We start from the raw sequence: 15,349 nt of genomic DNA, 5'->3' as shown, positions 1-15,349 counted from the left end.
CTGAAGAGTTGATTCGTTCGTTGAACTTCTCGGTTTGTGATCCGCTAAGGAGCAGGCCTCGTGGTACGCCAAAAATAAATAGAAATGCTCGTTTTCCCTGGGACTAATTGAGAATTTATGTGCAGTACAACGATACATTCTATCCACACCTATATGCTGTATTACATTACATACATACAACATTCTTCACCTGCCATTATATCGCATCTGATGTCAAAGACAAATTAAAAAAAAACAATCTTGACTGTAAATAAAAGAAAAAAATCAAAGAAAATCTTTCCTGTCAAAAAACAAAAAATAAAATAAATAAAATAAAATGATTGAAGAGAAGAACAACTACAAAGCTCCGGTGCGTCTAATGCAAATGGCAAGTACGGTGAGCACATTTTTCAGTCTGGTAGGTCGTGGAGAAAGTCCTCTATTTCTGCGCACATTCGGTTTCTGTTCCTTTCTCGAATTTTCTCGAGAATTTGGATGCTGTTTACACGATAGACCGATGGATGCTGTATTGCCGCTGCCCTCATGTAATATTCGATGGACTTGTAGCTCTGCTTCTGAGTGAGATGTAAATATTTTGCATAGTAGTTATAAAGCATCTGCCTGTCTCCAGGTTCCTGATCGCTCTGGTGTAGCAGTTCCTCGAACATCTCGCCAGCTTTAGCTCGGTTGTGAGTTGACTTTACGTATATGGTTGCGAGGGTTATTTTTCTTTTGAGGGACGATTGATGGTAGAGCGCAATAACTTCTGTGTAGAGGCTGATTGCCTTGTCGATCACGATTTGTTCCTGCGGAATGTCCCCGTGTGACAGGATTTTCTTTTTGTAGCAGATTGCCGCACACCTCTTCAGATAACGCTCTCCTGGATGTCTCTCAAGAGCTTCCTCTGCCAAGTCAAGAGCTTCATCAATTGACATATACACTCTGTACAGTTTAAGCAAGGGTTTGATGCCACTGTAGCTGCTGACAGGCTTTTTCAAAATGTTCTTCGCCAATCGGCAGGCTTCGCCTTCAATTCTTCTTCCCCTGCCAGCACAAGCCGCGAGGTAAATTGTTGACAGGTAGAGATTTTTCGGGTCGTGTTTCCGAGCTATTTTCATTTTCTCAAAAGTGTTCGCATCGAGTCGGGTTTTATAAAGCCGAGAAGTGCTGACTAATGCTAAGACGTGACTGGTGTGCCACTCAGTTATGTCCGGCTGCATCCTGATGGCTCGCTGAAAATAGTGCACCGCCAGGAGGGTATTGTCTTCTCCAAATTTCATCAGGGCCCAGGCCTTTTCAGCACAGATCTCTGAGTGGAGTTCCTCGTGACATGGAGAAGGATATTCGATCAGAAGGTCAGCGACCTTGGACAGGTACGTTTGACTTTCTGCCAGTTTTCCCATGTGGTAGTGCAGCCAAGCCAAGTTCCCGTAGTTGACCACGAGCCAAGGGCCCTCCTCGGAGACGGTATTTCTCATCTGACGCAAAGCCTCTGCAGCCCTGCCGAAGAAACGCAGGGCATCTTTCGTGCTTCCCAGTTGGTAGTGTATGTAACCCTGCAAGTTGTAAATATGTCCCAGCCAGCTGTATCCCTCCACAGTGCCAATGTCTTCCAGCTTATCCCTGAGAAGGAACAGTTTGGATCTGGGCGGGTTCAGGTTCCATGTGAAGTGACACTGGAGGCTCTCCAGGTCGGCCTCCGGCGTCGTTGGACTCCGAGCGCCGCTGGAATAGTACGATAGCCGTGTTCAAAAAAAGAAGGAACGGAAGAATGAAATGCAAATAAGGAAACGATAGAACGGTGGTGCAATGACAGACAGAACATAAAACATTCGGACAATTGACAAGAGGATGAGACAAGAGGCAAAAGTCGCGGAGAGTCGACAGCGCCGATAATTAACAAAATATTAACAATGTCAGGCGTGACAAAGAGAAGAAATCATTCACCTCATCATGTAGCTGGGACCTATTTGTTTCTCCGGTGATATTTTCTTCTCTTGATGGAACTTGTTACTTTGGGCGCGGCACCAGAATATCAGTGCAACTTTTATGGTGCAATAAAACACGAAACATGGAGATTGTTACTGGACTTTGTGTTAAACATGGTGATGTACATATATACAGTGCTGTGAAAAAGTATTTACCCGTCTGACAAAATGAAGTCGGCCGAAAGATTTGCAACAAAATGCCACTATCCTCAAAAATTTAAGAACACATGACAACGTAATGGACACGTGTCAGTCTTGCAAAGCAATTTCTACAGCTTCAGGACTCCAGCGAATCACAGTGAGAGCCATTATCCACAACTGGAGAAAACATGGAACATTGGTGAACCTTCCCAGGATTGGCCAAAAAAAAAAAAATAAGCATCATCTGCATGATTCCCAAGACTTCTGGGCAGAGTACGGACTGACGAGACTAACGTTGGACCCTTATGGAAACTGTGCCAGAAAATCCTGAAGGGAATGTTCGGCCATCAGTTTGCGACCTTAAGCTGAAGCGCACTTGGGTTCTGACGCAAGGACAACAATCCAAAACACACCAGCGGGTCGACTGTCTGAATGGCTTAAAAAAAAAAAATGAAGTTTTGGAGTGGCCTCGTCAAAGTCCAGACTTGAATGTGATTGAAATGCTTTGGCAAAGCGGTTCATGGCCTAAAATCTTTAAAATCGAAAATCTTTTTCATGGCACTGGATGTTCATTTTGATGAGATCTGTTGGACGTTGCCATCTTTATTCATCAAGAAATAACTTTTTAAACTGGAACACAAAGAATTGTCTCTCATGATCATATTTCTTTGCAAAGGTAAAGAAAAGCAGCTATGGCAATTTTTTGGGGTTGCTTTTGCTTTTGTTAAATTCATGTTTAACATTTGGAGATATGTAATACAATATGTAGAATATCCATCCATATTGAAGTCATGTTTTCTAATTACAATGTTTGGATTTAAACATTTAGACTGTGAATATAACTGAATGAACTGTATTTTTTTATTTGTATTGTTTTACCCCCGCCGTTTCCAAATGTTGTCTTCATAGATACACATTTTTAAATTGGACACGACACGTACATTAGTTCAACCACATCAAGCTATTTGTAGCGCCTAACAGGAGGAGGCAGTATCCAGTTTGCACGTGTTTGCGTTCAGCCAGTAAGCAGGGAGAAAAGCTCGCGTCACCTGAGTGACATCACCGATTCTGCGACAGAACCCGAAAAGCGAGCGTCTTCTGAGTGACATCACTGATTCTGCGACAGAACGCTAACCGTTTAGCATGTTGCAGAAATACAGTAGCTGAATGTGATTGACAAATGGTCGTACAAAGTTGACTTTTGCAGATGATAAAACATACAATAGACATACGGTGTGCATCAATCTTGGCCATTGTCCTTCTGCGTTGTTTGGCGCTGGCTCCATTTTTGTGTTTAGCTCCTTTGCGAAAAGGGTTACCGGTTGCAGACGAGGATGTGACTGGATGTCGGTTGTGTTGCGGGACGCGGAATGGAGACTTGGACTCCCAACCCCCGAGCGAAGCCGTTTATACCCCGCCAACAAAGAAGCCTGTATCTCACCTATAAATACAAAGTGTTTCATAAGAGGACAATTCGCCGGCTCTGTCAGGTGAGACTAAAGTTTCAATGATAATCTCTTCGATTTGTCTTGACACAAACAGAGCTTGCCATATGCGTGTAGTGTCACCATTCTGTCCTTGTCTGATGCAAATGCAGATTCCGCTATTTTGGCCAATCTATTGAGAAGAATGTTGAGCCTTACTTAAAACCAAGGACCCACACCAATTGTAATTGCGTTTCCTAACCCCGAATCATGAAAAGCATTATGTTAAAATCATCAAAATCATGACCACAAACATTTCTATGATTATTCAGTTTGTTTCTTTTTTTGCTTCCGCAGGCAGGCGCTGTACTGTTTCTACTGGTAACGGTCATAGTGAATATTAAACTTATCTTGGACACGAGAAGAGTTGCCAGTGAAGAAGCAGCAGCTCAAGAATATGGTATTAAGAATCTGAATTATGTTATGGACAACTACAGTGGGGCAAAAAAAGTATTCAGTCAGCCATTTATCATTGAGTAGCCAATTATGGTGGAAAATAAGTATTTGGTCACCTACGAACAAGCAAGATTTCTGTCTCTCAAAGGCCTGTAACTTCTTCTTTAGGAGGCTCCTCTGTCCTCCACTCGCGACCTGTATTAATGGCACCTGTTTGAACTCCTCAGTATAAAAGACGACCTTAAACAGTCCCACTCCAAACTCCACTATGGCCAAGACCAAAGAGCTGTCAAAGGACACCAGAAAGAAAATTGTAGACCTGCACCAGGCTGACAAGACGGAATCTGCAATAGGTAAGCAGCTTGGTGTGAAGAAATCAACTGTGGGAGCAATTATTAGAAAATGGAAGACATACGAATGCACTGATAATCTCCCTCGATCTGGGGCTCCACGGGAGAGCTCGCACTGTGGGGTCAAAATGATCACAAGAACTGGGAGCAAAAACCAGAACCAGCACCACACGGGGGGACCTGGTGAATGACATGCAGAGCGCTGGGGCCAAATTAACAAAGGCTAGCATCAGTATCGCACTACGCCCCCAGGGACTCAAATCCTGTAGTGCCGGACGTGTCCCCCTGCTTAAGCCAGTACATGTCCAGGCCCGTCTGAAGTTTGCTCGAGAGCATTTGGATGACCCAGAAGAGGACTGAGAGAATGTCATGTGGTCAGATGAAACCGAAAATAGAACTTTTTGGTAAAAACTCAACTTGTCGTGTTTGGAGGAGAAAGAAAGCTGAATTGTACCCAAAGAACACCATACCTACTGTGAAGCGTGAGGGTGGAAACGTTATGGTTTGGGGCTGTTCTTCTGCAAAGGGACCAGGACGACTGATCCGTGTCAAGGAAAGAACGAATGGAGCCATGTATCGCGAGGTTTTGAGTGAAAACGTCCTTCCATCAGCGAGGGCGTTGAAGAAGAAACGTGGCTGGGTCTTTCAGCATGACAATGATCCCAAACACACCGCCCACAAAGGAGTGGCTTCGTAAGAAGCATTTCAAGGTCTTGGCGTGGCCTAGCCGGTCTCCAGAGCTCAACCCCATTGAAAATCGTTGGAGGGAGTTGAAAGGTCTGTGTTGCCCAGCGAGAGCCCCAAAACATCAACTGCTCTCGAGGAGATCTGCATGGAGGACTGGGCCAAAATACCAGCAGCAGTGTGTGAAAAAAGACGTTTGACCTCTGCCATTGCCAACAAAGGGGATATGACGAAGTATTGAGATGATCTCTTGGTTTTGACCAAACACTTATTTTCCACCATAATTTGCTAATAAATTCTTACAAAAATCAGAGCATGCAATTTTCTGGATTTTTTTCCCCCTCACTTTCTCTTTCATAGGTGAGGTATACCAATGATGAAAATGACAGGCCTCTATCATCTTTTTTAAGTGGGAGAACTTGCACAATTGCTGGCTGACGAAATAATTGCCCCACCGTCTATGCTATGGTAACAGTGTAACAAATGCTTTTTTAGAGGATGTGATGCCCAACATGGAGACTCCTCGCAGACCGGCAAACGGGCGCAAGGTTCTTGACATTGAGGTGTACTCCAGCCGGTCCAAAGTCTATGTGGCAGTGGATGGCACCACTGTGAGTTCAAAAGAGTGTAAATGGAGAGAAAAAAATGAAGCGGTGCTCGCGCTGCTTACTTGCATCCACACTAAAACTAATATCAAAAGTCGAGTTACCTGAACCAAAAGTCGTTTCCCTTAATTGTTTAATACTAATAATAGTTCTTTGCTGTTTTGCTGTAGGTGCTGGAGGATGACATGCGGGAGCAAGGCAGAGGCATCCACGTGATTGTTCTCAACCAGGCTACAGTAAGCATCTCCATTTTTTTGTTGTTGTTACTTTTGGAGGCCAGTGTTTGAGTAGACTGTTGAGCAGTCGACTGGGGACAACGAATCTTGTTAAAACCTTTGAAAATGAGCAGTGTTTACTCAGCGTTGATCTCAGTTCTTTTGCGACCTCCTCCATCGTCGGTCCTCTGTTCTCGTTAGTTTCAACCCAAATATGCACTAATGGGTCAAAATCATGGCGATGGTATGAGAGAGAGGTTGCGGTGGACGGTAATGTTTCTCTGTTTTGTTTCCTAGGGTCATGTGATGGCCAAGAGAATTTTTGACACCTACTCACCCCACGAGGATGAAGCCATGATCCTCTTTCTCAACATGGTGACCCGAGGTAGAGTTCTAATCTTTACCATTAAGGTAAGTTACTTATTCTCATTATCTCGATCAGTTGTCAGTTACAAGCCAAAATTCCAAAGTAAAAGTTCTTTATTGTGATGTAAAACCGCACTGCATCATAGGGAGTTACTTTTAATACTTGGACTTCCATCTGGAGTCTGGATGAGGTAACTAAACAACCTTGATGTCCCTTTCTTTCCCACTGTTTTTTTTTTTTTTTTTTTCGTGCAGGATGAGGGCACGTTCCATCTGAAAGATGCTGCCAAAAACTTGCTCAAAAGTCTGGGCAGCCAGGAGTGTCTCAATCTCAGCTGGAGGGACATGTGGACTCTGGTGGTGAAGAAAGGAGGTAATGACTTTAACAATGAAAAGGACTATGGTGTGACAGTAAAATAAAGACAATGAGAGAACTTGTATCTAGGGTTTACATCCGCAGTTTGAAAAAAAAAAAAAAAAATCATTTTAATGCATGATTGACCATTGGTTGCAATAGCCCCTTGACTGGCTCAGCGATCGACTTTTGGCAGTCATTTTCCACAATCCCATCAAATGGGTGTCTCTCCGTCCATTGCATGTTCAGCACAAAGTGTTCCCAAACGCAAACTACCCAAAATTGACAACAAGGCTAACACAAGTACCATCATGTGAATAAAAAAAAAAAAAAAAAAAAAAAATTCCACATGGGTAGGTTTTTAGTTACCCTTCGTAGCGAATGCCGTAAGGCCTTTTCACAGCGCACTTGCTCAGTGTGAAAGGACACACCGCGACAGAGCTTGAGATCTGGCTAAGATTTAATCTCACTAAAATGCCAAACAAACAATTGAGCAGCAAAACATTTAACAGAATGGCTGATGACTGAAGTGTATTTATTTATTTGTTTCTAGAATGGTTATCACACCAGTATGTTGTGCTCTTTTAACAGGATATTTTGAATTGGACAATATCATTATAGACAATGAATTTTCAAATTACTTATTTCTTAAGATGTTATATTGTAGTAATATAATGGTATAGGGTTCGGGTTAGGTTGCTCCTGAACAAAAAAAAACGGGTTGAATATTATGCTCTGTTAATGTCCGACTTGGATATTAAACGGTGAGTTCCGTTTTGGAATTTCCCAATTCCTCTTGAAAATGGTAAAATGTCGAGAGTGCACTGAAATGGAAAGAAAAGCCTGCATTAAAGTAAAGCACTTCATGATGCAGGTTTTGTTTTGTGTCTTGACTGACAAAGCTGTACATTTCAATGTCTAGGTCAAGTATATGGTGAAAAGCATTCGAAATCTCCTGCTCTTTCCACATGGGGCGATCCAGTTCTCCTTAAAACAGAAGTGCAGCTCACTGCCTCTGAAGGTAACTCAAAATATTCTATAATTGTCTTGAAGCAAAATACGTTTTAAATTAATCAAGAAGGCCTACAATGTAGGTTGCATTTTTGTGTGAATTTACTCACTCTCTGTTATATGGCAGTCATTTGCTAAAATCATTTAAGTTCATTTTTCTTCCTCATGAATGTCCACACAGCACCCCATATTAACAGAAAAAAATGGAATTGTTGAAATTTTTGCAGATTTATGAAAAAGGAAAAACGGAAATATCACACAGCCATAAGTATTCAGACCTTCATATTTAACTCAGGTGGTGTCCATTTCTTCTGATCATCCTTAAGATGGTTCGACACCTTCATTGGAGTCCAGCGGTGTTTGATAATACTGATTGGATTTGTTTAGGAAAGCTACACACCTGTCTATATTAGCCTGAAGAGCTCAGAGACAAAATTGTGGCAAGGCACAGATCTGGCCAAGGTTAAAAGAAAAAACAAAATCTGCTGCACTTAAGTTTCCTAAGAGCACAGTGGCCTCCATAATCCTTAAATGGAAGACGTTTGGGACTATCGGAACCCTTCCGAGAGCTGGCCGTCCGGCCAAACTGAGCAATCGGGGGAGAAGAGCCTTGGTGAGAGAGGTCAAGAAGAACCCAAAGATCACTGTGGCTGAGCTCCAGAGATGCAGTCGGGAGATGGGAGAAAGTTAACCATCACTGCAGCCCGCCACCAGTCGGGGGCTTTATGGCGGAGTGGCCCGACGGAAGCCACTCCTCAGTGCAAGACACATGAAAGCCCGCGTGGAGTTTGCTAAAAAACTGAAGGACTCCAAGGTGGTGAGAAATAAGATTCTCTGGTCGGATGAGACCAAGATAGAACTTGTTGGCCTTAATTCTCAGCGGTATGTGTGGAGAAAACCAGGCCCTACTCATCACCTGTCCAACACAGTCCCAACAGTGAAGCATGGTGGTGGGAGCATCATGCCGTGGGGGTGTTTTTCAGCTGCAGGGACAGGACGACTGGTTGCAATCGAAGGAAAGATCAATGCGGCTAAGTACAGGGATTTCCTGGACGAAAACCTTCTCCAGAGTGCTCAGCACTTCAGACTGGACCGAAGGTTCACCTTCCAACAAGACAATGACCCTAAGCACACAGCTAAAATAACAAAGGAGTGGCTTCAGAACACCTCCGTGACTGTTCTTGAATAGCCCAGCCAGAGCCCCGACTTCAACCCAATTGAGCATCTCTGGAGCGACCTGAAAATGGTTGTCCACCAATGGACACCATCCAACCTGACAGAACTGGGGAGGATCTGCAAGGAGGAATGGCAGAGAATCCCCAAATCCAGGTATGAAAAATGTGTTGCATTCGTCCCAAAAAGACTCATGGCTGCTCCAAAGGTTGCTTCTACTAAATACTGAGCAAAGGGTCTGAATACTTATGGCTGTGTGATATTTCAGTTTTTCTTTTTTAAGAAATCTGCAAAAATTTCAACAATACCGTTTTTTTTTCTGTCAATATGGGGTGTTGTGCGTACATTAATGAGGGAAAAAAATAACTTAAATGATTTTAACAAATGGCTGCAATATAACAAAGCGTGAAAAACATTTTAGGGGGTCTGAATACTTTCCGTACCCACTGCCTCTATTGTGACTCTGTCCTCATGACATGCATCACTATACTTTGTGTCATGAAGGTCACGTACAAATTGTAATTTCTACTGTCATGTAAACAGAAGAGTGCAGTTTATGCTAATTATAATCATGTTGAAATTACAAATTCAAATAAGTTCCCAAGTTTCATTCAACCTTCATTTCTTGCTTGTGATTGTCCCTTCAGAGGCAGAGTGCCATTGGGCCGATACAGAGTGGAATCGGCGCAGGAAGCTCTTCTGCAGCAAAGTAGAAGGATATGGCAGCATCTGCAGCTGCAAAGACCCAGCACCCATTGAATTCAACCCAGAACCTGTAAGATACAACCAGCAAATTGATTTAATTTCTCTCTCCTTTTTTTTGCGCTGTTCGGCTGTTTGGTCAAGCACAATGGAGGATCTGTATCCCTTTTATGCCGGAACAGTTTTACTGTGTCACAGTGGAGTTTTGAAGCTGCCGCTGTGGTTTCTTTGTATTATAATGATGATTTGAGAATCGGAGTCGATCAGTCGAACAGAACAAGGTTTCTAGAGGGGAGTGAGAAAAGAAGACAACACAAGACAAAGCACTTACTGTAAACACGATGAGAAAAGTAAATATTTATATCTAGCACAATGACACATTACATATGACTGTTGTATGGGACAGTAGTGCTACACCCTGTGAGGGAAGGACAGGACAAGGACAGCAGAGGAAGCATGCAGGACAAGGGTCGTGAACCCGGCTGTGCAGCTGAAGTGTGGTGGGAGTGGCTATGTAAATTAGCAGAATGTGAGTGAGGGGATACCCAAGCAATTCGCATGTTCATTTGTCGCAATAAGTGAGTGGCCTCACACGCAGTGAAAACCTCCCAGTGGTGTGTGCCTGCGGACACATGCAAGTGAATTGAAACTGTTTTGATTGCACAATGACTGACAGAAGTGTCCTGTAATTGCTGGAGGCTGAGGACCCCACCCAAGAGAGGCGGGATCGGGCCCAGGAGTCCACCTGAGCGTGGCCCGGTGGACGGGACACGTCCCACAACGAGGGAGCCGAGGACGGTCCACCTGCCCCACCGAGGCGCCACGACAATCGGCCACAGGGACCCAATGCCACCATCCGCCCCTCCCCACCAACCAGTCCCCGCCCAGCTAGTAGGGGGGGGACAGTGTCCCTTGTTTGTTGGAAAGGAGGCCGGATAGGGACGCCCGACAAGGAAACGATAAGGGCGGGAACCCAGGGAGCAGCCGTGGAGCATTACAGGGGAGCCCCAACGCCAAGCAGCCATCCAGCCCCGGGGGCCACGAAGCTAGTGAAGCCCCCCCCCCCCCCCTTACCATGACTGCCAGGTCCCCGACTGGGACACCAAGTCTCTTCCGATATTTATAGTTTTAGGGAAAGTGTCGAAAATACCCCTTTATCTCTCTTCGCTACATTCAATGGGATGATAGTTCTCGATTTCAGCGGTCAAATGTTGCACTCAAACACACACAGAATGAATGAATTCAAAGGTGTCCAGAGGGAACAAAATTGGGACACGTCTGAGATTGTTAATCTAAATCTAATCTAATCCAAGTTACTATGCACCAATTTGTACTTTCTAGTAATCACTGGAATGTTTTACTCACGATTGTAGATCACCAGGGGCCTCGTACAAAACGTGGCGTCACTTCTTTTTCACAGCAAAGTTCAAATGTATCAAGAGTGACGTGACCGTGGAAATGCGCGGCGCCTCACGCCAACTGCGTGGCTGGCGTACGCACGTTTCTGCAGCTGTTGGTGCTTTGGCGGCTCTTCGAGGTGATGCTGGGAAACTGTTCTCCTAAATCTGCACATCGGAAACACAGGAACAATGAGCACTGATGAACAATAAAAGCCCGGCAACATTTGATTTCAACAATGCAATTGAGGCAAGGACTCAGAATTCACTTGTTAACCAGTGTATTTAACGAATCAGTGATATTTGTGAGGACACCTATTAATTGATCGAGGCGATCATTTATGCGGCCTATTGCCCTCACAATCTCTCTTGTGACTCCAGCACATGCACTGAAGAAAGAGTCCTTTGCATTTACTTCATTTGAACATGCACATCGGTTGCACATGATTAAAATGACTTTTTATGTTATTTCATTTTTTGTTTTTAGGAGAAGAGGGGTAAATTGTCATTTTAACACATTGTAATCATGTACATGTTCAAAGTAAGTAAATTCAAAGTAAACTTCTGAATGGCTTTAAGAAGGGGGGAAAAAAAAAAAAAAAAAAAAAAGGTTTTTGACTGGCCTCGTCAAAGTCCGGCCTTGAATCCGATTGAAATGCTGTGGCATGAGCTTAGCAATGCTCGGAAACCCTCGTGTTGTTGAATTAAAACTATTCAGCAAGGAAGAGTGGGCCAAAATATCTCCGCGGAGATGTGAAAAGCCTCCTTGTCAGTTATAGAAAACACCTGATTTCAGTTGTTGCCGCTGCTGAGGATGGCCAAACCCGTTCTAAGGTTTAAGGGGCAATTACTTTTTCACACAGGGCAAGGTAGCTTTGAATAGATAATTTTTTTTCTTGAAGAAAATAACAATCGGAAAACTTAAACTTGTTTACTTGGGTTATCTTTGTCTGGCATTTAAATTAGTTTGATGATATTAAGCAAAGTGGGGAAACTATGCAAAGAAAAAAAACCATTTTGAATTTGAAAATGGAGCAAATACTTTTTTACGCCACTGTATGTGGATTGAGCTGAAATGTCATCTGTGTAAGGGCCCCCCTTCAAACCTGAGACAATTGGAGGAGTTTGCCAAAATACAGTACCTGTGGGTAGGTGCAGAAGTCTCATTGATTGTTCCATCTGTTGAAGAACAATTCAAAAGCATCGTCAGATTTTCTTTGTTTAGTTTTCAGGAAAGTTACAATTTCGTTCATTAACAGAGAGAGACCAACAATTTTGTCCATGTGTGTAACTCATTTTTATGCATGTAACAGTTCAAAGAAAGGGTTTTTAGGCATATTTCATCTCATTTTAGGGTCTTGTTTAATCTCAGTTTGGTCCTCATTTTTCATCTAAATGGGATTACTATTGTTTGGGGGAGTCAGAATATGCCCAAGAGGTAAAACCACAGCAGAATACAGCCAACTCGCTCAGCGAGTTCAACATGAGTAAATTACCACAAACAGTCAGCAAAGTTACTTATTTAAAAGAAAATGCTAAAAGAAACTCAATTGGCCAATTGGAGTGGAAAATAATCGGTATTAATGAAAAAAAGTCTCTTCATATGCTTTTGTTAAAATCTCGTTAGTCTTGTTGTTAACGGGCAATATTTGGACGGGCGTTTTTTTTTTGTGGTCCCACAATTAGGCTAAAATCATTCGTCTGTGTGTGTCTGTGTTGTCCTCCCGAAGGTAACCCAGCAAAGTAGAGGCGATTGGTAGATGCACACCCAAAATGTTATCCCTGTTTTAGTTTGGGTGTCTTTGGGGAAGGCTGACCGACACAATGCTGTATTGCCAAAAATGAGCTGGAGCCCAGTTTGTTTTATACGTAGAGTTTGAAGTTCCTTTCGTCTTTGAGCACGAAGAATGATTTAAAGTCGATGTTCCTAGATGTTCTTGTTATATACAAATCAAATTCTGACAATTAATTACTTCCATTTTCTTCCTTCTAGCTGTCCAATAATAGTGTCTTCAATGTCCCTGTAGCTGTCATTGCAGGAAACAGACCCAACTATCTCTATCGGTAAGAGCTCAGGTTGTAAAATGGGCAAGAAACTTGGTCAGCAAGCATAATTCAGAATGTCTAGTTATGGTCAAAAAAGTCCAATTTTATAATCAGTGATAGTAAAATGCAAATAATTAATACAACTAGTTGCCATCTGCTTTCAGGATGCTCAGGTCGCTTCTTTCAGCTCATGGTGTTAACACACAAATGGTCACAGTCTTCATTGATGGATATTATGAGGTACTGTATCTGACTTCTTTTGGTCCTTTTTTCCTTTGGGGAAAAAAAAAAAAAACTTCTGAAGGATTTGCATGGAATGTTTGGTAACATTGTCTTTATCAGAATTGCTTTCCTTAACAAATAAAAATAAGAAATAACAATTTATAATTGCAACCTGGATTTTTTGGGGGGAAAATCTTTTTGGCATTTTTCTGTGAAATAATTTATATGTGCCCTGCGATTGGCTGGTGACCAGTTCAGGGTGTACCCCGTCTCTCAACCAATGATAGCTGGGATAGGCTCCAACATGCCCGTGACCCGAGTGAGGATAAGCGGTTCAGAAAATGAATGGATGGATAATTTCAGAGCAATCTTGAAATATTTACTTGCATGAGACATGTTCTTTATTATTTATAGACCAGTAAACCTGGTCAGATGTTTTTGCCACAAAACTTCCCGAACTTCTTCTACACACGCCTGTTCAAATGCTACGTATTTGCGATTTAAAAAAAAAAAACAAAAAAAAGAGACCCAGATAAATAATTTAAAAAATCATTAATTTGACCTCCTTGAGCTGTCACCTTACTGTGGTGGAGGAGTTTGTGATCCTAGGAGCTAAGTTGTCTCGGGCTTTATGCTCCTGGGAGGGTCACCCATGGCTAACAGGTCCTACGTGAGGGACCAGACAAAGCACAGCTCCAAAAACCACTATGAAGATGAAAAAATCAGGAATACGTTTTCCCATGCCTGGATGCGGGTCACTGGGCCCCCCTCTGGAGCCAGGCCTGGAGGTGGGGCTCGAAGGCGAGCGCCTGGTGGCTGTGCCTGCACCCAAGGGGCTCGGCCGGGCCCAGCCCGAAAGGGTAACGTGGGTCCCACTTCCCAATGGACTCGCCACCTGTGGGAGGGGGCCATAGGGGTGCAATGTGACCTGGGCGGTGGGCGAAGGCAGGGACCTTGGCGATCCGACCCCCGGCTACAAAAGCTGGCTCGAGGGACGTGGAATGTCACCTCTCTGGCAGGGAAGGAGCCCGAGCTGGTATGTGAGGTCGAGAAGTTCCGACTAGATATAGTCCGACTCGCCTCCACACACGGCTTGGGCTCCGGTACCAGTCCTCTTGAGAAGGGTTGGACTCTCTCCAACTCTGGAGTTGCCCACAGTGAGGGGCACCGAGCAGGTTATTATTGCCCCCCCCGGCTCAGTGCCTGTACGTTGGGGTTCACCCCGGTGGACGACAGGGTATCCTCCCTCCACCTTCGGGTGGGGGGATGGGTCCTGACTGTTGTTTGTGCATAAGCACCAAACAGCGGTTCAGAGTACCCACCCTTTTTCGAGTCCTTGGAGGGGGTGCTAGAGAGCGCTCCCGCTGGGGACTCCATCTTTCTGCTGGGGGACTTCAATGCTCATGTGGGCAATGACAGTGAGACCTGGAAGGGCCTGATTGGGAGGAACGCCCCCCCGATCAGAACCCGAGTGGTGATCTATTATTGGACTTCTGTGCTCATCAAAGATTCTCCATAATGAACACCATGTTCAAGCATAAGAGTGTCCACACGTGCACTTGGCACTAGGACATCCTAGGTCGCAGTTCGCTGATCAACTTTGTGGTCGTGTCATCGGACCTGCGGGCGATTGAAGAGAGGGGCGGAGCTGTCAACTGATCACCACCTGGTGGTGAATTGGCTTCGATGGTGGGGGAAGATGGCAGTCCGAACTGGCAGGCCCAAAAGTATCGACCAGAGCTGTGGCCGTAAGTGGGTCGATGCCTGTCGTGGCGGAAATCCTGAACGGGTTCGGGGATGCCGTCAAGCTGAAGAAGGAGTCCTATCGGGCCTTTTTGGCCTGTGGAACTCCTGAAGCAGCTGATGGGTACCGGCTGGCCAAGCGGAATGCAGCTTTGGTGGTCGCTGAGGCAAAAACTCGGGCGTGGGAGGAGTTCGGTGAGGCAATGGAGAATGACTTCCGGACGGCTTTGAGGAAATTCTGGTCCACCATCCGGCGTCTCAGGAGGGGTACCAGTGCTCCATCAACACTGTGTACAGTGGGGATGGTGCGCTGCTGACCTCGACTCGGGACGTTGTGAGTCGGTGGGGAGAATACTTCCTCAATTCCACCAAAATGCCTTCCCATGAGGAAGCAGAGTCTGGGGGTCTCTGAGGCGGGCTCTCCTATTGCTGGGGTTGAGGTCACCGAGGTGGTTAAAAAGCTCCTCGGTGGCAAGGCCGCGGGGGTGGATG

At 44.5% G+C, this 15,349-nt stretch overlaps 2 protein-coding genes across 3 annotated transcripts in view; one reads left to right on the top strand and one right to left on the bottom strand.

Moving 5' to 3' along the window:
- Window positions 1–389: 389 nt before the first annotated feature.
- Window positions 390–3,168, bottom strand: LOC133406484 (interferon-induced protein with tetratricopeptide repeats 1-like). The gene is made up of 2 exons (XM_061684138.1): window positions 3,158–3,168; window positions 390–1,704 (listed from the first exon to the last, which is right to left on the bottom strand). Exons 1-2 carry the CDS (start codon window positions 3,166–3,168, stop codon window positions 390–392), a joined length of 1,326 nt encoding a protein of 441 aa, XP_061540122.1.
- Window positions 3,169–3,233: 65 nt separating this feature from the next.
- pomgnt1 (protein O-linked mannose N-acetylglucosaminyltransferase 1 (beta 1,2-)) overlaps window positions 3,234–15,349 on the top strand; it is a 45,649-nt gene continuing 33,533 nt past the window's right edge. The window contains exons 1-10 of one of the 2 annotated variants that reach the window (XM_061683860.1): window positions 3,234–3,598; window positions 3,890–3,992; window positions 5,518–5,633; window positions 5,798–5,863; window positions 6,140–6,253; window positions 6,464–6,581; window positions 7,486–7,584; window positions 9,395–9,522; window positions 12,840–12,910; window positions 13,057–13,132. In XM_061683860.1, coding sequence (XP_061539844.1) covers window positions 3,479–3,598; window positions 3,890–3,992; window positions 5,518–5,633; window positions 5,798–5,863; window positions 6,140–6,253; window positions 6,464–6,581; window positions 7,486–7,584; window positions 9,395–9,522; window positions 12,840–12,910; window positions 13,057–13,132 — 1,011 coding nt within the window. In that variant the 5' untranslated portion in view covers window positions 3,234–3,478. The remainder of the gene's footprint in view (window positions 3,599–3,889; window positions 3,993–5,517; window positions 5,634–5,797; window positions 5,864–6,139; window positions 6,254–6,463; window positions 6,582–7,485; window positions 7,585–9,394; window positions 9,523–12,839; window positions 12,911–13,056; window positions 13,133–15,349) is intronic. The other variant, XM_061683861.1, reaches the window with a different exon arrangement.

Source organism: Phycodurus eques, chromosome 8, assembly GCF_024500275.1.
Source record: "Phycodurus eques isolate BA_2022a chromosome 8, UOR_Pequ_1.1, whole genome shotgun sequence".
Classification (NCBI taxonomy): Eukaryota; Metazoa; Chordata; class Actinopteri; order Syngnathiformes; family Syngnathidae; genus Phycodurus; species Phycodurus eques.
The sequence above is the reverse complement of the archived record's forward strand: the minus strand, read 5'-3'. Positions and strand labels throughout refer to the sequence as shown.